General features: G+C 52.2%; 7 protein-coding genes across 7 annotated transcripts; 3 read left to right on the top strand and 4 right to left on the bottom strand.

Moving 5' to 3' along the window:
• Window positions 1–1,071: 1,071 nt before the first annotated feature.
• A1O5_07902 (uncharacterized protein) lies at window positions 1,072–3,384 on the top strand (the record flags this gene model as incomplete). The annotated part of the gene is made up of 1 exon (XM_007748488.1): window positions 1,072–3,384. The coding sequence occupies one exon, from the start codon at window positions 1,072–1,074 to the stop codon at window positions 3,382–3,384; it is 2,313 nt and encodes a 770-aa protein (XP_007746678.1).
• A 2,879-nt stretch (window positions 3,385–6,263) lies between these two features.
• A1O5_07904 (uncharacterized protein) lies at window positions 6,264–8,322 on the top strand (the record flags this gene model as incomplete). Its single annotated transcript, XM_007748489.1, has 2 exons — window positions 6,264–6,478; window positions 6,528–8,322. The coding sequence occupies 2 exons, from the start codon at window positions 6,264–6,266 to the stop codon at window positions 8,320–8,322; spliced, it is 2,010 nt and encodes a 669-aa protein (XP_007746679.1).
• A 1,279-nt stretch (window positions 8,323–9,601) lies between these two features.
• Window positions 9,602–11,497, bottom strand: A1O5_07905 (uncharacterized protein; the record flags this gene model as incomplete). Its single annotated transcript, XM_007748490.1, has 1 exon — window positions 9,602–11,497. One exon carries the CDS (start codon window positions 11,495–11,497, stop codon window positions 9,602–9,604), a length of 1,896 nt encoding a protein of 631 aa, XP_007746680.1.
• Window positions 11,498–12,179: 682 nt separating this feature from the next.
• A1O5_07906 (uncharacterized protein) lies at window positions 12,180–13,655 on the bottom strand (the record flags this gene model as incomplete). Its single annotated transcript, XM_007748491.1, has 1 exon — window positions 12,180–13,655. One exon carries the CDS (start codon window positions 13,653–13,655, stop codon window positions 12,180–12,182), a length of 1,476 nt encoding a protein of 491 aa, XP_007746681.1.
• Window positions 13,656–14,799: 1,144 nt separating this feature from the next.
• Window positions 14,800–16,695, bottom strand: A1O5_07907 (bud emergence protein 1; the record flags this gene model as incomplete). Its single annotated transcript, XM_007748492.1, has 2 exons — window positions 14,800–15,720; window positions 15,781–16,695. The coding sequence occupies 2 exons, from the start codon at window positions 16,693–16,695 to the stop codon at window positions 14,800–14,802; spliced, it is 1,836 nt and encodes a 611-aa protein (XP_007746682.1).
• A 1,719-nt stretch (window positions 16,696–18,414) lies between these two features.
• A1O5_07908 (uncharacterized protein) lies at window positions 18,415–19,953 on the bottom strand (the record flags this gene model as incomplete). Its single annotated transcript, XM_007748493.1, has 2 exons — window positions 18,415–18,637; window positions 18,692–19,953. 2 exons carry the CDS (start codon window positions 19,951–19,953, stop codon window positions 18,415–18,417), a joined length of 1,485 nt encoding a protein of 494 aa, XP_007746683.1.
• A 541-nt stretch (window positions 19,954–20,494) lies between these two features.
• Window positions 20,495–22,425, top strand: A1O5_07909 (uncharacterized protein; the record flags this gene model as incomplete). Its single annotated transcript, XM_007748494.1, has 3 exons — window positions 20,495–20,595; window positions 20,651–20,786; window positions 20,839–22,425. The coding sequence occupies 3 exons, from the start codon at window positions 20,495–20,497 to the stop codon at window positions 22,423–22,425; spliced, it is 1,824 nt and encodes a 607-aa protein (XP_007746684.1).
• Window positions 22,426–22,468: the final 43 nt, after the last annotated feature.

The raw sequence follows: 22,468 nt of genomic DNA on the forward strand, positions 1-22,468 counted from the left end.
CCCACCCCAAGATCCCTCTGTTTGAGCGCCCCCCGGCCCCCGGGAGCCGCTTGCGTGCCTTGTCTCGACCAAACAGCCACCGCTCGGGCTTAGCAGCTGCGCTTGTACGGCTCGTTGGCTCACCTCGTCGCTCCTCCTTTCCGATCAGGCACTGACTCGCTCTCCATTCAGCCTCCTCTCCCTTTCGACAGGTCTTGCACAATGCATTCCCTTTCAACTGTTGTTCTTTGCACTCACCCTTCCCGCCTGCACGCCCTCTCCATCGAGCCTCGATGATCCGTCAACGTCGCCGTGGTCGCTGTCTCTCGTTCTGCGACCGATAATTCTCACCTTCGACTTGTCAATTTCGCCTCGACGGCCAGGTTCTTCCATCCCCTTCGTGTCTAAGCAGTTTTGCCAGCACCGACTTCGACGTGCTCGCGTTCATTCCCTCAGACCGTCGACCTAGAGCCTATTTTGACACGATCGATCCCACTCCTTAAGTTTTATACCTTTTTGCACGCATTTCTACAATTCGCTGCGAAGCCTCTTCGGGAAGATCCCTTACCGCGCCGTCACTTCAAGAAAGAGTCTCCCAGCCGCCGACAGCGGCTCTTTGGATACTATCTTTGTCTTCGCAAGCAATTGGCTGGCCCAACAATTCGCGGAAGAGCATAGCCGACAGCGGTGTCTTTGTTGGAGATACGGGTAATCCTGGGTCAAAGAAACCGCCAAAAATATATGACACGAAGCCTTTGACCGTTCGACTTGGGCAGTGTGCATACGTAAAGAACAAAGGAATCCCATTGATCACAAGCCTCGACAACTACTCGATCCGCTGTTGAATTCTTACTATACAACTCCAAACTGGCTTGAACGACCCCCGCAAGACGACTGAAGCCAAAGAAATCGTCTGGGACGGTTCATCCGAATCACAGATCAGGATCATTTGATCCTAGCCGCTCTTTTCAATACACTCACCACATACGCTCGTTTCACAAGAAGATTTGAAGGACGGAAAGAGAAACTAGATTGACGGGCATTTTGCTAACGAGCTTGGAAGAAACTCCCTTGGCCCCAACATCCTGCGACATGAAGATCTCATCAATTACTTTATTTGCTGCTGTGGTGGCAGGGTCCTTTGCCGAAGCGGTCCCAGCCCATCGTCGTGGAGCGGATCTGAAGCCCAGGTACTATTTTCCAAGGGTCGTGAAGAGGCAGGTCGTCACATTTGACAACTCGACCACGACGGATTCAGGGATAGGTAGCTTGATTTCGTCGGTATCTGATGCTCTGTCCGGGGTCGCATCAGCAATCTCGGGCGATTCGTCAACGACGACACCAGCAACCACCGACGCACAGACGACCGACACCGCTTCAGTCGATACTGCCACAGTGACCGACACTTCCACCAACACGGGGACGGATCCAGCGACAACGCCTACAGATACGGCTACGCCTTCAGCTACAGATACAAGCATCGCCACGATCACGGATGCTTCCGGTAATCCATCAGCAACTGACGTTCCTACCAGTATCAACACTGATACCACTGCGACTGGAACGGACACGGCCACCATCACCGACACGGCTACCACGAGCTCGACATCCGACGATGGCGGTATCACTCTTGGACTTGGTTCGATCATTACGAGTGATTCATCCTCAGACACGACCACTGCCACCACAACAGACACGGCGGCTGCGGCATCGAGCACTGCTGCAGCGGAGTCAGCTCTCTCATCTGCCAGCGATGCTGCAACTTCAATTTTGTCCGTTGCGAGCTCTTTACAATCAGTTGCGGCGACAGCCTCGGGTACAGACATCGCTTCTATTTCGTCAGCCTTGTCCTCAGCTGCAGAGGTCGCGTCTTCAATTGCGTCCGATGTGAGCTCAGCAAATTCGGTCATCACTTCCGCAACTGCCACTACCACTTCGAGCCCGGCTGATGTGACTTCTGATCTCGGCTCCTATATCTCTGATGCAACGTCGACGCCCCCAATCACGTCGCCAACCATCACGGATGGGAATACGCCAACTGGTACACCCACCACTACGCCGACAGACTCTCCAACGCCGCCGCCGCCAACAGACAGTTCTACCACCAGTCCAATGTCGCCTACGGATTCACCCACAGGTGACCCAACTATCTCCACGACCACCAGCCCCCCGACTGTTGGTCCAACCGATCCCCCTACCACCACTCCAACCACTACTCCAACTGATACACCGACTGATCCTCCGACGACCACGCCTATCGGTCCGACAGATACCCCCGGCAATAACACGGTCACGACTCCTACCATGACACCAACTGACACAGCCAGCGACACCCCGACAACTTTCCCTACCGTGACTCCAACGCCATTCATTGGGAATTTGACGACCCCAGTTGTGACCCCTACCACGACTGACAAATCCACAACCTCGGGGCCCCTGGTCAACACTGTCAAGCCCACTGGGACGGACTCGGCGACGGCTTTCACTCCGGATTCAAGCATCATTTCTGCTACGACAACTGCCCCCACTGAAACGTCCAAGTCAGCTTCGACAAGCGCTGCGGTTCTCCCGACGACTCTCCCTCGAGTGATTCAGCCTCAAGGCGGTGTGCCTGATGCGCCAAATAACTCTACCTTGATCCAGCTTGGATTTAATTACGGTCTCAACTACGCTTTTGTCGTGTCGTCGCCCACTGCTGTGTCTCAGATATTCTCTTATCTCCCTGTTGGTGTTTCTCACGGGCTGGGTATTGATCTGAGTGAAGTTGTGATGCAGTACCTCCAACCGTACAATACCCTGGATACCTTGAACTACATTACGACATTAGCCATGGCTTTCATCCCGTCGGACAAAGTTGATACTCTCTCCCTGCAACTCCTGAACCCTAACTCGGATCTCTACAACAATCCGAACCCCTCTGTGGTGACTCTGATGAGTATGATTGACCCTTCGATTCCAATTCTGCCTGGATCTCAAATGGCCGGTGGAGGTACGCCTGTGAACTCGGCAAATTCTGCCGCCACCACTTCTGACCAAGGTGGTTCTGGCGATGACGGCGCTCCCAGTAGTTCGGACTCTGGAAGCTCTCCCGTTCGCCCATCCTCCGTCGGCATCGCGGTGGGAGCGGTGGCTGGGGCCGCAGTCTATGGAGCCGCCATGTTCCTTGTTGCACGGAGGTACAAGAGGAGGAAATCTGGCCACCAAAGGTCAAGCAGCATGCAGTCAGGCAACCGTGGACCTCGTCCCGGCGAACAGTCAAACCTCATGGTCGGCGCACGAGGCAGCTACGGCACCCGATTCGGTGGAAGGACGTCCCGAACCAGTGATCGCAGCAATTCTCAACGAAGTGGACGGACGTATATTAGTCCTCCGGTAATGGCTGAGAATAGTTTGGGATGGAACTGATGTTTGAGAGGATCTACCTTGTACAGCTGGAGATGTGCGACCAACTGATTGGAACTCGATGCCCGCTCACGAAAGAAACACCACACTCTGTTTGTTTTGTTTTGTTTTATATAGTCATTCTCCTTTCTGTATTGCCGGTTTGGCCTTTTTGATACCTTGCATAAAGGTGGAGAGGAGAAAAGGTGGATTGGAGAAATGCCATTTTTGATTGAGGTAAGCGATCATGACGTACAAGAAAGTGCAGGGGAAGGGGGAGAGGCGAGCCGAGAGGATACTGTGGATATAGAGAAGTAGATTTCAAAACGTGAGAGCAGTGTGAGAACCGATGAGAGGATGTGACGTAGCGGTTGAACCCTGGCGAAGCAGTCCCAGAGAGAGTGTGTGGAAGAGGGCGAGATGTATGTGAAACATGGGAGTGAGAGAGACACAATGGCAATCTATTTTATTACCAATGTACCTCGTACCCGGTATGATCAATCAGGCTCTTTCTATGAATACCTAGCGAGCTAGGTAGTCCTTGGTAGTCGTCGCGCGAAAAATCTATCCTTTGTCGTCCCCTTCTGACGAGCCGCTCGCTGCTTTGCTCACCCCTCGGCTCGCGCGAGCTGGGTCAGCGGTCACCTTTCTCCTATTTTTGTAAGGCGTTTTTCTGTCACTTTACAATATATGAAAAAGTATAGTGACGGCGCTACCATGCGGAGAGCCAAAAAAAAAAAAGCAAATCGACGTCTACAGGATTCGAACCTGTGCCTCCGAAGAGAACACCTTGACTGGGAATAGCAGGGTGTCTTGCCAGTTTGTTAGATTAAGAAGTTCTCATAGTCGCCAGGGTCTGCTTACCGCCTTAACCACTCGGCCAAAACGTCGCAGTTAATTGTGAACATGTTTTGATGATGGAATATATAACCCTATTCAACGGGATCACTCACGCCGAGGTGCCACGTCTTGCACCGTCTTTGTGGCCGCCAGCCACACTTGCCGGCTCGACTGGTGGCTTGGCAGCCAGGCTTGGCGGCCTGGTTTGGCACCCTTTGCACCCTGCAGCCTTTCAGGTGCAGGTCTTCTTCCTCTTACTTAGACAGTTCATACTCCATGAGAGCTTCGTTTCTTCCCCTGCCGTGCTTGTGCATGACAATCTTGGCCAAGGATGGTGAGTTGAGACAAGCCTTGGAACTTGCCAGCTGGCAGCCTCGCGTCGAAACTCTCTCCAACCAGGCAGAACTCAGGCCCAGCGTAAACGACCTCGGAAACCTCTGTCTGAGGAGTCACGGCACCTCTCCCGAACTACCGTGCTCATCAAGCCAGACAGGCGTCAGCTTATAGTGGTCGCGAAAAGCAACTATCTACTGTGGTAGGGAGCGTTGTGTGACAATGGCATACCGTGCCTCCTAGGTTTCCATGAGATTCAAGAGCGCAACACCCCTCGGGACACGCACGCACGCGAATTAGAATACTCGCAAGTTTGTGAATGTCTGATGTTTGGAAGAACTTTTCTATCTTGATCGTAAGTGTCAGAGATGGTTTGGCGTAGTTCTTCTGGCCTGAATTAGCTTATTCCCTGGAGCCATTATCGAAGTCTCTACAAGGTATAGAAGCATTCGGGGACGCACCGCGAACAACAAGCGAAATACCATTTGATTATTCTAGTCAGAGGATCATGGGAGTTGGTGAATCTCTCCGTCTGAACCTTGATCGGGGAGCGTCATGGGTAAGTGACCCGCCTCAAGTTGTTGATGCTGCTTGACTGCTTGCGTTTAGGCGGTAGTGAATCGGCAAACAATCGTGTCCGGAATGAGTTGGCGCTTCCACTATTTCATTCTTTGGACCAGCCTCCAACTGAAACCATCCATTCTTGATTTTTCCCATGGCAAACCGACGGTTCAGTCATGGACGTCCCTTGCAGAGGGACCGGCTGCGGGAAGCTAATCTCGTTCCCTAATCTTCCCTGCCATAACTACAATGGACACGGTCTCGCGAGTGGCTTTGGATGCGATTTCTGCAGGGTTTATGATACAACAAGTCAAGCAGAGCAAATCATCCGCGCGGACATCGTCCAAGAACATCCGAGGCAAGCTGCACTGGATACCCTACCACCCGTGCCTTAGCACACAGCTATCGACGCCGATTCATAGAAAACAACCCTGCTGTGGGAGGAGTGGCATTGAATTCCTACTGGAATCCCCATCACACGGACAACGTTGGCCCGTCGGAGCAGCACAACAAAGCCGCCTGGAAATCTTCTCACACCCATGCAGGGTGCGGGGCAGTTCGACCTCCTATGTAGCTGCTCAGAACCAGTCTGACCATTCAGAAACCCCGACGCCGTTCACTTCTCCCGAGAGTCACGAACACCCCGGGCGTTCGAACCATCTTGAACCTCCCGGGGCACAGTATCCCTATGAAACTCCTGAAGAGCAATTCTATGTCGACCGTGCTCACCCCCGGCTCGTGTAAACTGAGCGGAGACAGCACCTGTGACTCACTCGTCGTGGGGGCCAAATTCCTTGTCGCTGGTGGTGCGAGGCATGCCCGGTTCTGCCAAAATCTCAAGGAACGCCTGTAGATGTATTGAGACGAATTCGCTGCTTTCGCCTGCTTTGAGAACTTCGAAGATTTTGCTCACGCTGTTTCCCTTTCCTTCCCCGCTTCACCTGCCTCCCCAACCGATTGAATATTCCTCATTGCTTAAGAGATAATAGTAGTCGCCTCTGCGAAAGAATGGGGTCAGTGCTGACTTCCTATCGGCTTCGCATTGCCTGACTTTCAACAGGTATACCCACTATTACAGGATCCTCAATCAGAATGTGTGGAACAGAATATGGCCGATACTCATATCAGAAATTCCTCTCATCATCGAGGCAGCGGATGTCCCGGTAAAGATGGAGCACAATCATCCTCAGGACCCTCTTATCGATCTCGACCAAGGTGTTCAATTCAACGGTATCGGTGAGGATGGCCACGAGACGTTTCTTTTACGGAAGGAAAACATAACTAGCTTTGACTTTTGCAAAACTGTGCAGAAGCCCTACGATCTCACCGTCTGCTTGGTGCTCTTAAGAGCGAGGCAACTGGCTGGTGATGCTTTTTCCCTTCGGTGAGTAGAGGGGAGTCCGAAGGGATCAATTTACTCATATATTTGGCAGTTCTGATGGCTCTTGGAATGAGGGAGGCTGGCGCAAAGCTCATAATCTTTACAAACTACTATGGCCAGAAGATGTGCTATCTTGTCCTTGGAGAGTAAGAAGCGAACCGGACTTGTTGGCGGAAGAAGAGACGCCCTCAGAACTCACCGACGGCATTTCGAATATGACAAACGTGGATGCCAAAGAAACGAACTTAATACAGGGCCAAGGAAGGAGACAAGACTTTTCTGACGTTGGCAAGGTGATCAGAAATTTACTCTCTAGTTGCATCTCTGATCCTACTCACCGAAAGTGTGCACAAAATGAGTTGAGGTGGCAAAGTCTCCCAGGTGTCACCCTAAGACTGATTGATGTCTTCCTTGGATGTATAGTCGACGCACCAGAAGGTTGTAGCTTTCTGGCGTTGAGTTACGTTTGGGGGAAGACACGAATTTCAGGTCTGAGGGACGAAACAATGCAGTGGTTTACCCAAAACGGATCCCTTTCTCGAGCAAAGAATATCCCTCGCGTTATATCAGAGGCCATTCAGCTTTGCGGAGCAATTGGCGAAAGGTACTTATGGGTAGATGCACTGTGCATCAAACAAGACGATACCCGTGACAAGGCCATACAAATCCTGCGGATGCGACAGATCTTTGGCAGCGCTAAACTGACTATAGTAGCTGCCGCCGGTCAGGATGCTAATTCACCACTATTTGCATCAAATCCGCCTGGAAATCGAGAGCTGTCTTCGAACGGGATATATAAGAATTCCATCTGGACAACGCGTGGTTGGACATTCCAAGAAGCAGCATTATCACACCGGATGCTTGTATTCTCCACACTTGGGCTTTATTTCGAATGTCAAGACCAACTCTGGAATATTGATGAGAGTTCCCTTGAGACGACTGCCCTACCAAAAGGCGAAAACGAATGGGATTTCCTCTATGCTCCTTCCGGATCGGAGCTCCACGCGTACTATTCTGCTGTCGAGGGTTACTCTAAGCGGAATCTTACATATCAGAGCGATGTCTTGAATGCTTTTCAAGGGATTATGAAAACGTTTTCAGCTACCTTGGACGGACAAAATAACGAATTTTATTTTGGACTGCCAACCTCCTTGTTTGATCAGGCCATTTGCTGGCAAACCGACCAGCATTGCCCACACTTACGAAGACCGAAATATCCAAGCTGGTCGTGGCTCGGATGGAAGCAGCGAATTTTCTGGAAATCTCAGCCTGACGTGCAGACTCGGTCGGCCCAGATGCTGTACCAGCCCGTCAATAAGAGAAAACGTCTTCTGTTTGCACAATTGGGTGCAGACGGGTCTTCTCCACTCTTCACACACCAATACAGCAATCGCAGACCGTGTTATTTTCAAGGTCAAGACCTGGAGGACGGCGAATGGGCATGGGGTCTTCCAGCAGCATTATCAATCTATTCCCGAGGGACCTCTTCCCTATGTCTAATGAGCAGTCTTGCCCAGTTAATGGTATCTAGGGTTGACTTGGCCCGAACGGAAGAGCCGAACGGCTTATATTCAGTGATGGCTGACAGCCCAAATCGAGAAGTATTGGGCACCGTCAAGTTGGACAGAGGATGGCGTAATGATCAACCGGATTCCATGCCATTCATGGCTCTCGATGGGGAAGAGGGAGATGGGACGCTCGTCCTCACAATCCTGATGTGTTTATCGAATAGCCACAACGACTCGGACAGCAGGGAGTACTCTCGGGTCCAGATGATGGAATGTCAGATTGGCGAAGAGACTTGGAAAAAGGCCGGTGCATTGTTAAGACTTATCTGGCTAATCTAATGAAATGGCTTTGATTCCTTTTGGGGGGGAATGAGAGGCTAACATGATTCGTTCTCAGGGTGATGAGGAAAACAATTAAAATTAAATCCTCGTTCAAGTCTGCGACCCCTTCTGCCTACGTGTTCACAATCCGCAGCCCGCTTTGTTTACCAAAACAGCGTCCTTTCTGATCAGCCATGACGGAGATTTAGCTCGAGGGCCTTGCTCCGACATCAGGCCCGTTGCAAATAGGTCGAATCAGGACCGTACGACCATCATGAAGTGATCCAAGACTTCAGAATACAGCGTATTACTCGTCCATAAATCTACCTGCACAACCTTACCGCGGCCTGTGCAATTGTGCGCTCCTCTGACCTTGCAGCATGGGTCTGCTGCAACCTTCTCCGCTCGTAGTATCTATCAGGACTTGCTACAAGTTTGATTTGCCACGGACAGAGGCGCCATACACTCAAAGAAAGTGAGATGCGTTGAGAAGAGCTAACCAAAGTCTAGGCTATATCGATATCGCCCCGTAGGGCGGCACAACGGGGACAATCAGTCACCATCTGGGTACGACTACTTTTTCGTTCAATGCTGTGACGGAGCAGGTAATAGTTTGGCGAGGCCTTAGGCCCCCTACATAGGCGCCTGGATCACAATGTTCCGTACGAGGTAATAGATTTCTTACTCTTCAATGCCCTAAAGTGCGATGCACGGAGTGGCAGAAATTGTTTCAGTTCAAAGAGAAATTATCTGAAACGCATGCCTTGCTGAGAGGCAGATGTAGTCGATCTCTAAGGAGCTAGATTAGGCCTACAGGCCCTCTCGTAATGGCTCGGTGTGATACTCAGGAGGTGCTCAGTGAGGTTCAGCCAAAGGCTCCGTTGAAACTCCAGGTTAAAGCGGCCTTCGCTCACCCTCTACGATCAACCCGTAAATGGTCATTCGGTTTTTCGATCTCGAGTAATCTTGGTAGGAAGGGAGGCACACATGCGCAATAATGGACGGCAAGGCTGGACGTCAGCGCCCTCATTGCCAATCAATCTAAACAATAGACGACACGGGGTACGAGGTACTAAGCCCTAGATGCCTGTCTGCTCACAACTGCGATTCGGCTCCAGTTCACTCACAACCATACTATCCGGTCTGATCTGACTACTTCGGACATGCAGCTTTCTCCATAGGTCGTCGTACCATTTGCCCGCACCATACATGAATGTATCCATCGCAGTTTGGGACCCCCAGTTGACGTTCCGCCCAATGATATCAACCCACGCCGTTGTTCATTACAGTGCCAAAATCAATCGTCCTTATCTTTCCCCGAGCTCTGAGAGACATATGCGTTCCTCACCCTGCCCCTCAGGGGAAACCTTTCGTTCAGAAGCGCTTCTTCTGTCGCAGACTCTGTCGTGCTAGCTGTCGGTGTGGTATTTTCCTCCTCGTCATCTTCTTCGCCAACCTGAACGTGCCTGTCCTCGTGAGTTTCAGTATTCGTCTCCAACTCGATCAGGTCCCCCATTTTATCAACCGCAGCATTTCGTTCCCTTTTCCCTGCCGCGCCGGCCATCTTCCTCACCCATCCTTCAATCGTGCCGCTCACATCACCTGCAAGCCCCGAACTATTCGAGTTGGATCGCAAGCTTCTCACCGACTCGGAGCTCGCGCGGGGCGTCGATCGCGACGTGGACGCTCTTGCGCTGAAACCCATTCGAGGGATTTCCCCGGCCGCTGGGAGGAAGTCCGGGAAATATTGGTTGAATTTGCGGTTGAGTGGATCGTCGGGCGGACCTGGACGAGAAGCCTCTGTCCGCAGACCGCGAAGGGTACCAACTCCTCCGGGCCCGCGAAGGGCATCGGCGAAGGGATTCCCTCCTGTAGCGCTGGAAGATCGTTGGCGACCGGACGAGCTGAGCCGGGATGAGGGAAACACGGGCCGGCGGGCAGGGGAGACGTTCAATGAAGCAGAGGTTTGCGCGGCGTGAGTGGGGGGATGGCGGAGTATATCAAAGGAGGATTTGGGTGTAGGGTTAGGTGAAGCGGTGGAGGTGGCATTCGATTTCCGACGGGGGCGCGGGAAGTAGCCTAGCGCACGACGAGGGACGCGTAAGACTTCGATGGCTTCTTTGATGTTGGGCAGCATGACCCAGCAGTCATGTTTAAACTCGATTTCTTCCGAGAGGGAGGTGATGAGCGATAGGGGTTCGGAGGTCAAAGTAGAAGACGAGATGGTCGCCTTTGCCCGAGAAGGGTCGTGCATACCATTGGACGGCAAGAGGCCAGCGTCTTTCGGTTTTGAGTTCGAGACGGCTTGGATAGAGAGGCGGTCGAGTTCTGGATCGAAGAGATCTCTGGAGAGATATGGACTGTCAACTTTCCTCCCCCTGACGGTGGAGCCTTCCAAGGGTACCAATACATGAGTCCGCGTTTGGATGTTGTCATTTGGCCAGAATCGATTCACTTTTCGGAAGAGGTCAGCCTGACAGTTATACTTGATGATGACTCCAGCCAGCGTGTCGCCTTTCTCAACCTTGTGCATGTAAACAAGGGCATCTTCACTCTGGTCGGTGGGAGCGGTTGTGGCAGTGTCCGCATCTGAATCACGTCTCTTAAATTTGCCCAGATGATCGCGGTTCCCTGATGCACTTGCAAGGAGCAGTGCCTCCCTCTTCTTCGCCTGGACCATTGCCTGGCGTTCTTCGACGGTGCCCTGGAGTTGATTTGTAGAGGGTTGGATGGAGGGACCCCATTGCGGGGCGGCGTTTTTTGAGCCATAGTGATTGTCTTGTTTCATCCAAAGAGGCTTCTTCAACGAGGCTGCGGTCTTATCCTTGGAGGGACCTGACACTTCGTTCCCTAGCAACGTGGACGCAAAGCCTTGGAGTGAGGTCCAAGGTTCCCACAGCCCCTGGTTTCCTCCAGTTAGGGTTGGAGTGCCCGAGGACGACCTTGCATGCGTTTTGCTTGTTCGGCCATGTCGGGGCTTGTCCGTCGACTTCGATCTGGTTACCGGGGCGTCGTTGGGCGAGACGCCTCTGCTGGAGAATAGTGGCGGGGTTGAGGAGGTAGAGGTAGAGATGGCAGTGGACTCGGTACCTTCATCGTCGACGTAGGATATAAGGCGGCCGGTTCGAGGACGGAGAGTAGACGTGCTACTGTTTGCAGACTGGTAGAGGCCGGTCAGGGAACTGTTGCTCATGGCTGGCCTGGCTGCCAACACGAGACATCGGAGACTGGCGACATGGAGGATCCGAGAGGCCCAAGTAAACAAGTCCTAGGGGTCACAGGATCCCCTGGATGTTTGTTGCTTGCAGAGAAGACGGGATGGCCTGGCCGCGAGGGAGAAAGAATCAAGTCGAGGATCGAGTTAAGGAGAGGGGGAACGGTGTGCGCAGGGCGGACTAGAGAGGCCAGTTGAGTTCGGAGTCCTTGGAGCGCAGCAGCAGCAGACGATGCGATACCAATGGCACTTGAATGGCGATGGCGCTGATGGCGCTCGCAGCCGCCTACGTCGATCCTCATCCCACGTGAGCGGGCTAGTCCCTTGCCGGAGGTTGTCGCCCTTCCCAGATATAATACTCGGTACTTGTTAGGTATGTACTATCGAAATATCTCGTACTCTCTACTATTAATACACGAGGCCGGCTCCTCCTCTCCTTGCTATCATGGATAGTAGTAGCTGATTTGGGCTTACCTGTCTCTGATCAAATACACTCCCTCAACCTGCATCGCTGGAAATACTGTCCACCGTCTAATCTTTCCGGCTCATATCCATATACTGTCCACCTTGCAATACCAAATGTCTTTGACCCAGGCGCCTTGCACAACTTGGAAGAACCTCTAACCTTGCCCTTTCTATGGTATACTTCGCTGGGAAGAAATCAGAGACTGTCTTCTCTCCACCTGCTCCTGACCCTTTGCCATCCCTCTTTCTCCTCTAATCCTCCTCTCTTCTCAAGTCCAAGTCCGCGTTCCACCCACTCCTGACTGCCCATTTCGCTCAAGCGACTGAGTGCCCTTGCAAACGCAAACCGTTCTTCATCGCCGCTGAACAGAGAACTCTGCTTCAGCATGCTCATGTTCATCCCAAGGTCGTCCATCAGATTGCGCATTACGTCGTCAACATCTGCCCCTTCATCCTCACGACCCCCTCTTCCTTGGTTGGATTTTTTGACTTCTTCCACAACCGCATGCTCCTCTTTAGAGGCCCCAGACTTTTCCTTTCGAACTTTGTGAGTGACTTTATCCAGAGACTCGTCTAGCTCACTCTTGGACACAAAAAGCTGAGACAGGGGTACTGTGGTCGTGAGGACTAGCTTCGCGTGCGATTCGTACACGGCGTCAATGAAAGTAATAAACCGTCTAGCCCAGTCGCGTTCTCTATGCGTCATTCCGGGGACGTCGGTGACAATGAACGCATCAAAACTGCGCATCATTTCAATGTAATCCGCTGCCCCCGTAGCGCGACCAATCAGGTCGTGGAAAGTGAATTTGGCGCAACGACCCGAGGCGAGGGGGATTTGTACTTCGCGACCCCAAACGGTGATGGTCGTCGGATGGGGAGGATCGTTTTCTGGGTCGCCGAGGAACCGGAACCATTTATTTGCGTGAGAGACAGCCGCACGGTCGAGCGGATGGTGGTAAACTCCCGACGGTGGTCTGGGGAGTTTGCGATAGTCGGTTTGTGAATCAAGATTTATGATGCGGAGTTGTTTTTTCAGCAGGTTGATGCAAGGAATGAAGGACTGCCGCTGAATCCCATTCTTGTAGAGATCGTCGGGGTGCCGATTCGAGGTCGTGACCAGTGCAACGCCGTGCGACATGAGGGCCTCAATTAAACGACGGAGGATCATGGCATCGGCAACGTCCACCACTTGGAATTCGTCAAAGCAGAGGACTTGGGCAGTTTCGGCTATATCTGCTGCGATAAAAGGCACAGCGTCAAAATCGTTGCCGTATTGCATTCGGATCTTGTGTAGCCGCTTGTGCACGTCTTGCATAAAGTTGTGGAAATGGATGCGCGTCTTGGATGTTATGTTCGGAGGTAATGTGTCGAAGAAAAGGTCCATCAACATCGTTTTCCCAGAACCCACGTCGCCGTACATGTATAATCCTTTGGGCAAATTCTCCGGTATTTCGCCAATGGCTTTCTTCCTGTTCCCGCTGCCAAAGAGAGAACCAAAGAGGGATTTCTTGGGTGGCTGGAGGTCATTGATGTCTGGGTGGACAATCTTGGGAGGATCGTACTCCTTCAGAGTCTCGTGGAGATCTTGTAGGTGTTCGACCAGGGCTGCAGCCAGTTTAGCACGTAGTCCAAACCAGAAGAGATTCCGTCCACCCACTTCTCTGGTGCTCATCCTCCCTTAGACGCCTCGTTTGCACCCTCTCGTCGTATTCTTCCAAAGGTCCGCGACTGGATACTTCCGTCACGGTGGCGAGCTCTCGTCTGGGTTGCCGCTGGACCGATCTTGCGACTCGGACCGTCTCTCCAAGATTTTTAGCAGTCTTTCCATTGCCGGTAATATGGATCCGGCGAGGAGATGTTCTCAAAGCTTTTCTTTGCTGCCGCAAAGCGCTCAAACAGTTGGTGCATATCGATCGTCTTGAGGGGTGCACAGCGGTATCGGAGAGCAGAGTTCTGAGATAGGATTGGAAGGTGATGCGGACGGGCCGCGCAGACGCCTTCATCTTGCCCGAGGCACAAGTAATTGAATCACTGAACAGAGATCTCAATTGCGCTACGAGACCTGGACAAGACGAGCACCGGAGTAGTCATGGCAAAGAACTTGAAGGAAAAAAAAAAGACCCGGCTGTAATAGAGCAGAAACGTCAGAGAGAAGTTCTTGAGCACCTTCGGAATAAACACCGCAATTGGTGATCTCGGCTATCTCGGACGACTGTCGGCCAGAACACAATTGACGTCCTCTACTCGAGTGTCACCGCTGTCGAATCTTTCATCCGACGTTTCTCATTAGGACGTGTATACGGACGAATCGCCTGAACGCCTGGACGCAGGGGCAGAGATTGTGGCGAAATTCATTACAAAGAGCAGGTTCTATATTCCTCTGAGGACTCTCGCGTTCACCCGAAATCGCCTCGATACCTGCATGATCGAGGGAAATATAATTTGTGCACAAGGCTTTCCGTCATCCATGTCGCATCGTGCGCGTGTACCTGTAAAAGATCCGTTCAAACATGACCGCGAGAGATTTCAACTCCACGTAGCACTTCATATCCCTTCAAGTCGAACGTGAAAAGTTTCGAAACTTTTTTGTGAGAATGGGAAAAGTCTTCCTCCAAGATCAACTCGATGCCTCCTCTCAAGCGCCGAACATCAATCACATAAACTATTCGTCTCATCAGGTCGCCCTGTGTCTAACCCTTCACACCGCGAAGAAGAAGAGAAGGACAGGGTACCACTGCAATAAGGCACTGGGACCCAAAGGGCTGCTCATTGGCAATATTCAGGATCCGTGATTGGAATTGCGAGCCCCTTCCCTCTCAACCTGTCGCATAGTTGACGTACAGTGTGAGTTTAGGATTCCGTTGTAGTGCGACGTCCAGGTTGTCATCGGTCTCAAGATCAATGAGGGTGTTTGTTGGCTCGTCCTTGTATTGTATGACAATGCCATCGTTGACCTTCAGCCGCTCCATCAACTTCTCTCTTAGCGCGGCAAAGACAATATCCTGGGGCACCCGGAGAACAATAATGTCATCCTGGAAGAACACCTTAACCTTCATAGCACCACCAGTATTGCCGGCCTTCATGCTCGAAGAATTGGAATTTTGAGTTAAATTGCTGGCCTGGGAGTGCAAGAAAGGTGGTCCTCCCATAGTCACACCGGCTGCGGCGGACATGGGTGCAGGCCCCCGTTGTTGCTGGGACATTCGTGCGCTGGGAGGTGGCATTCCCCCATACGCCATACCTGGCGTTTGCTGGTTGGAAGACGTCCGAGAGACTGGTTGCATCGAGTGTTGTGATTCCGCGGAGAGTCGGTAATCTTCTCCCAGCGCGTTGGGGTCAATCTCAAAATCTTGACCCGGTTTTGGCTTGAACAGATTCCTGACCAGCATACTTTTGGAGATGTGGGGCGGCATTGCCACTATCTTCTTGATATACTCATCTAGATTCTGGCGTCGTCCATTGGAAATTGCATCTGTGACGTGTGCCACTGGCCCAGGCATAAAAGGGAGTATACGAGGCTTGCCCTTGTTGCCCGCCTCTTCCGGAAACATTTCTAGCAAGGCAATCTGAAAGTCGTAGAAATCAGCGTAGTAACGCGACAGTTCCCACCATCGGCCGTCTTCCATTTGACATTCAATAATATACCAGTACATATCGTTGTCGAAACAGTACCGTGGTACCGACGCGCTGATGGGGGCAAGAGGGATGTTCGACTGCTGCGACATTCTCGCCCCATTCTATTTGAAACTCGGTCAACTTCACATCTCATGACTGGGGAAAGAATATCTTCCACTTACATAATTAGTACTGGCGATCGATTGCTGCGAGGATGCATTCTGCTGAAGGCTCATTCGAGCCATCTCGGCCGACATTTGAGCTTGGGGGCTGTCAAATTTTCCCAAGCTGATACTGCTGTTCTTGTATTCTGCTGCAAACTTTTTCCATTCCTCAACCCGTGGGACGCCTGCTTTCCGGACTGCTTCAAGGGGATCGGCCACCGATTGCATAGTCGCTGTATCCTTAATATCAACAAACGATACGGGGATCAATCCTGGTCCTCCTAACCGTCCTATCGGCTTCGCAACGAACCATTCTGGATTGGATTGCGCCACCACGATGATGGCTTCTCCGGCTTTGGCGTCCAACTCGTCTGCCCTTTCAGCGTGGAAATCGTACTGCACCACTCCGTACACCATGGCGCCTGCGCTTCTTCCGGTCATACTCGGTCCTCTCTGATGTGTTCCTGCACTGGGTCTTGTGGTCGCGGTCGATTCTGATCTTGTGTGGCCAGAGTTGGTCGAACCCTTCTCTGAAAAGCCCGAGTCGTGGCCATCCATCTTCTCTCCTGGGGACGATAGAGAATTTTCGCTTTGTCGCTGTTTTTTGCCGACCACTTCAAAGAATGCCACGGGCACCAGACCTCTCGCGGACGGGATGAGCGGGTTGCAGGCCTCGTACCACTCTGTGTCGTCTTCACGGCTCAGGACGTGAAAAAAGTCACCCTTGTGGAATGACAACTCTTGCGCATTGCCATTTTTAGGCTCGTAGTCGTACAAGGCTTTTATAACTTTCTTCGGGGGCAGGGCCTGGATCGTCTTGGGGGTGATGGTCAGATTTGGTGGCTGCCGCCCGTCCTTGTCGCTCTTGAGAGATCGGCGAATAGCCTGGAGGAACAAGACGGATGAGTGTCTGCGCGATGCGAGGGGGCGCATGTGGAAAGAGAGTGGTGACATACCTTCATTGTCGCATTGAGGTGTGCCCCGCAGTCGCCCTTAGCTGGAGAGAAAATGCTACGAAAACGGGCTGTTGTGGCTCTAGATCGACTGCATGTGAAGTCGCAGGGTGGAACGAGGGCTTTGAATGGCTTGCACTGGCGTGGACGGTGGTCGACTGTTCCGAGCAAAGCTGAGGCAGAAAGTGTTTCAACCTTGGGGAGTTGACAGGCCCGGGGGGGGGGGGGTGACGAGGTAGTTGATGTCGGTCGGACAGGCACAGGCGCAGTTCTCACGAGGTTCAGGCAAGGGAGAAGATCTGGTGTGTCCCTTTCGTCCCTTTAGCGTGTTCTGTCTGGCAGGGATGTGGGATACCTCCTGGCGCAGTTGCGCAGTGGTGCTCCGGTTCAAGTCCGCTGCGGCCCCCACAGACCCAAGATTACAAAGGACTCAAATTTTTCACATCAGATTCCGGACAAGGATACCTAGAGATTAAATCGAGATGACGATGACGATGAGAGTGATGCGCAGGATTTTATTTGAGCACAGATGGCGAGATGGATGCAGGGGAATGGGGACGCGCTGGTCCACCGAACTTCGAGATACGTTACTTGGATATTTGTACAAGCAGGGGAGGGAGTGCATACTTGGGTACATACGAGTACGCACTAGAATGAGGGAGTCGCAAGGGCTAGACGCAGCCGCAACGTGGGCATGGACATGGACATGGACATGGGCCGGCGCGTGAGAGCCCACCAGCCATTCCCAAAGCATCCAGAATTGTAAGATCCGAGAACAAAGGAGGCCCATGGGCATGGCCTACTGGTACAGTTGAATTCTACAGGCCACCCTCGTTGACTTGCCGGCATGACGGCTGCGCAGCTAGAGCTAGTTGCATGTCGATGCCCTGCTTGTATGAGAGAGAAGTCACTGGATACCCATCCCCGAGGATGCAGAGCCTAGCCACACGCTCCAGGAGTCGCTGTCGAACGCGCATGGTTGGCTAGACTAATGTCCCAGCTACATACCAGCCCAACAAGAGACCTAAACCCAGCTGTGGCCAACACTACCAGTAGACAGGTTGTGCTCAGCTCGCTCATCCTATCTAGGTTCATCCGCTGGTGGAGGAAACGTCCTCTTCAGCTACGTTACTGGCGAGCTGGCACACTTCCGGCTTCAGGTCTTGAAATAAAGGGGGCCCAACCACGACTGGACCATCTGTCCTGGTGATCCTGCAAGACAGCCACCCTCGGACAACAATCATCTCACATATCGTCTGTTGAGGGTAGCCTTCACAGCTCTCGCAAAGGGCTCATTCTCCCCATACGCCACTTCACCGTTCATCTCCATGCGCAGTTGAACTGCGACGTCTCTTCTATGTTCCCATGGGACGCCCGCTAGATACTGGGTACATCTTCCCAACACTCCGCAGGTTCATTATAGTTGCCAGTTTTCTGCCTCTTTATCTTGCTTTGACGCCAACATTGCAATGTTAACGTTGTTGTATCTGCTGGCCCAAGTGACGGCATCGCCACGTGTGAGGACAACATCCATGTCTGCAGAGGCTGCAGGGAAGAGCGCCCACGCAGATCAAGGAACTTAATCCGAAGAGCAACGTTTCAAGGTGATGCCGGCACCATCAATATTGCCAGACACCAGATTTACACAGGTCTTGAAGGCCCTGTCGGTTGTGGACAGCATGAAACGAAGTGGAGCTTATCATATCTGTCCCTTGATGTCGACTTGGCCAAAGGCTCTGGTCTTTGCGACCTGGAAGATGCTCCCCGCCTTTCCCGTCAAGAAGCGAACATCGCCGTCTCGTTCTTCGAGCAGATTTGATGACTCTTCTGGGGCATGGTCAAGGATGAACTGACAGGCTTCTTCGTCCGACTCAAAACCGAGTTCTTCGGTGACGAAGCGCAATCGAACGTCTGGTTTGTACCTGACCATATTTTCAGTGATTGAAGTCATGCTGGCATGGGGATGGCAAACTTACGTTTTGCATAAGCATGCGAGCGCAGCGAGTCGCTCACGTTCTACAAACATATCCATCAAATATGCCCCCATGTCGGGCACGGTGAGATACAATTTGAAAAATTTGTGGTAGTTTCCAAGGGCAAGAGCAGAGCGCACTTCGAGGGCATGCTTGATTGCAGGTTCTTTCTTGTCTGCTGGTGTTAGATCAGAAAGTACGTCATTCATGTCAGTCTGGTTGCACGTGTGGATAAAATAGAGGATACGATATGCCTTGAATTCCACAGGGTGACCACCAAGATTCTGTTTATACAACGCCCGCAGCTGCGTTTGACACTGGTTATACTCACCCAGGTCACCCTTCTCCAAAGCAATGCGAGCATGGTACTCGTAGACGCTGGTGGTGAACTCGTTCTTGATATGCTGGACCGTCAAATCTTGCCGGAGTGACTTGAATTGGTCACAAATATAGACGTAGTTGCCCTCGGTGCGCCACTTCTTCTTAAGTAATTCCAGAGTTTTCCGAAGTACATCCAAAGGCCGTACGTCATCAGGGTTGGGTGCTGACGTTAATCTGAAATAGTTCTTCTCGAGCTTTTGCGATCGGCCGACAATAGGTCCAGTCATTCTCGGCTCCGGTGAGGCAACCCGAGATGACTCTTGCGTGCGTGGAGAGTCTGATCCCGCGCGTGACTCCTCGAACCGCCGCCTGCGAGATTCTAGGCTTGCGTGGGTTTTACTTACGGATTTATTCATGTCGAGTTTGGGGCGCTTTTCGGGTGCGTTGAAGGAAACACGGTCAGCCAGAGGTCCGGAAGATCGTCCGTTCGTTCTCCAGGGTGGTTGCGGTGCAGAAACCTCGGCATCTGCCGAAAGCTCCGTGGATTTGCGCTTACGTGGGACATCCGGTTGAGTGTGGTAAGAAGCGGTGGAAGCGGCTGGAACAGGTACAGGAGGAACATAACATGGAGGGGTTATAGGGGCAAGAAGAGCACGATTGCGTTCATCTCGAATCATTTGCTGAGGCAGCGGCAGCTCCTTCCAATTGGTAGTATCCAACTTGCCATTCTGAGTTGCATCAGTGATGATTTCTTTGAGTTTTGCTTCAATCTGCTCTTTGGAGACATCTCGAATTTCTGCGGCTTTCGCAAATGAACGGTTGACATAGTCACGGACCTCTGCAGACCAGACTATCTTCGGTCTTGCAGGTTGCTGGGGCTGGGGTGGAGGAGCGTTTGGTGCGGTGCTCGTTGGAGGTGACGGCATATATTGTTGGGGCGGCATTGGAGCTGGAGCGTAGGTGGGTGGCGGAGGAAGATGTGGTTGAGGACCGAAAGCATTTCGAGCGGGAACTGGTATGTAAGCATGATTCTGGTGGTCAAGCGACGGATATGAAGTCTGCCACGGGGGGTGGCCTGCAGGAGATGAATACATGACAGCGCGATCAGGAGGGCCAGACTAATACGAGGCAAATATGTAGCAGAAAGTGTAGAAGAGGGGATTCAATAGCCGTGGCGGTGCAAACCAAGGAGAATCCTTTGATGCCGCCAACTTGGTGAACAGAACAGGAGACGGTGAGAAGGAGAGAAAGAAGTGAAGTTGGCTTGACCGTGTAGTCGCAGGGAGGAAAGCTTCTTGGCAAACGGTCTAACCCGACCTGGGCTAGCGATATCTTCCTCGCTTGATCTTCCAGTCCATGTTTTATCCCGCAGTCTCTCTTCATTATGTATTGTAAACATGTTTGGGATGCCAGACTTATAGCGACAAGCAACTTCAAAACTGTTTCTATTCTCAAAAATGAACTCCAGTCTGCATAGACAGCCGGATGTTCCTCAAAAAGCCAGATTTGACCGCTGGCTCGCGCCCGACCTTGTCTCAAGATGAGGTCCTTCTATTCGTTCAGGACGGAGTTGGGCTTTACGAAGGGTCAGACGGAATCCCTGATCACATATTTGCATCTCAAATGCTGAAGTTTCCTCAGGAAATACAAGATCGACTCTTGCCAGAAAGGACATGCATATTTGACTTCTCATCGAGCCTGCTACGTCGACGACGCAGATCCTCGAGCCAATTCATGGGCGGTTGATCTCAGAGATGTTGAGAGACACGAGTTCCAAGTTGTAAGCCTCGTTTTCGCCTAGAATCGATGTGCTAACGCATCGTCTCAAGGCTGGATTCCTCAAGTCGTCGCCGAAGGTCACCTTGTTTCCCAAACCGCCCAAACGACGACTTGGCTCGATAAGTAGGGCTGGGCCGGCACAGTCGCCTCGATTTCAGAGGGTAGCGTCTTCTTCAACTCCATCAACACGCGCTTCCAGTCCGTTTCGTTCATCGACAATCTCTCCCACCCCACCACCGCTAGTCACTGGCACTTGGGTGTGCCCCATCTGCTCTTTCTCCAACCCTGTACCCTCCAATTTTGATCCTACAATCGCAACTGAATCATTTCCGCTGCCACCTTGCCTGGCTTGTGGTATCAAACCGCCTTTCTCACTTGTGCTCAAAGCAGCTGTTGCTGCCAATGCGAAGCGCCTCCTTGGAACTCGACCAGAATCTATCAATCTCACAGCCGACTCCCAGACTCAGTCTTATGGAGATGAAATTTCTTCAGAAAGCATCACTTGTCCCCGATGCACATTTCACAATCATCCTTGGATGCGCATCTGCGAACTGTGCTCTGCTCCCCTTCCAGCGCCAGATACTATACAGAGGCAAGCTCTCGAAGACCCATTCGGTCGGTCTCGGTCACCAGGGCCTGAAATATCTGGCCTTTCTTTGGAGGAGGAGCATGAAACTCCAAGTGTCAAGTTTTCTTTTCGGAACGGAGGTGACCGAGTCTTCTACGAGCGACTCAAAAACGCAATGATACAGAGAAAGTGGTTGTTGCAGAATGCGCCTCCCATCCCCCGACCTGATGGTGACCGTACGCCAACACCATTTAGCGGGACGAGTCCTGTGCCATCATCCGAGTCTCGAGCAGTCGCCGTTGGCATTGCTGGACTTGAGCAGCGTGGACTTCAAACTCGCAGGAACAACGAAGCGGTGCTTGGCAATGCTTTTGAAGATTTAGAAGCTCTGATGGCGTCAGCAAAAGATGTCGTTGCCCTGGCAGAGCGATTTGCGCTAGAGTCGGGATCGCAGACAGGCTTGTCCGGGGCCCCAACGGACCCTCTTCTATCTCAGTCGGCGGCAGCACTGGGTATGGTTGCAACGAAAGATATGGTCGGGGACAACTCCACTGCGCTATACATCTCTGAGCTGGCAAGGAATTTGGCTGAATACGCTACAGACGACCGACAAGGCATATTACGACGCCAAGGCGGCACGATGAGTCTGGTTGACCTGTGGGCGATGTTCAACAGAAGTCAGAATGGGGTGGAGCTAGTCAGCCCATCTGACTTCCACAAGGCGGCCGAAGCGTGGGAAAAGTTGGGCCTGCCCATCAAGCTGCGCCGTTTCAAAAGTGGACTGTTGGTGGTGCAACAGCGCAATGCAAGTGACGAGAAAACCATCGGCCAGATCAGGGCGTGGCTCGATTCACTACGCCTTGCGGCAGCGGCAACATCGCCAGAAGCATGGGATAGGTCAATCTATGGCGTTGGAGTAACAGCACAGCAGGCAGCCGCACAGTTCGGCTGGAGCCTCGGTGTTGCCGCCGAAGAACTTGAAATGGCAGAGGAGAGAGGAGCACTCTGTCGGGAAGAAGGCGTGGAGGGTTTGAAGTTCTGGGTCAACTTCCTGCTCGAAGATGACTAGATAGACATGTACTCCGTATAAGGAATAGCTAGGCCCTTAACCC

Source organism: Cladophialophora psammophila (assembly GCF_000585535.1).
Source record: "Cladophialophora psammophila CBS 110553 chromosome Unknown aczJe-supercont1.12, whole genome shotgun sequence".
Lineage (NCBI taxonomy): Eukaryota > Fungi > Ascomycota > Eurotiomycetes > Chaetothyriales > Herpotrichiellaceae > Cladophialophora > Cladophialophora psammophila.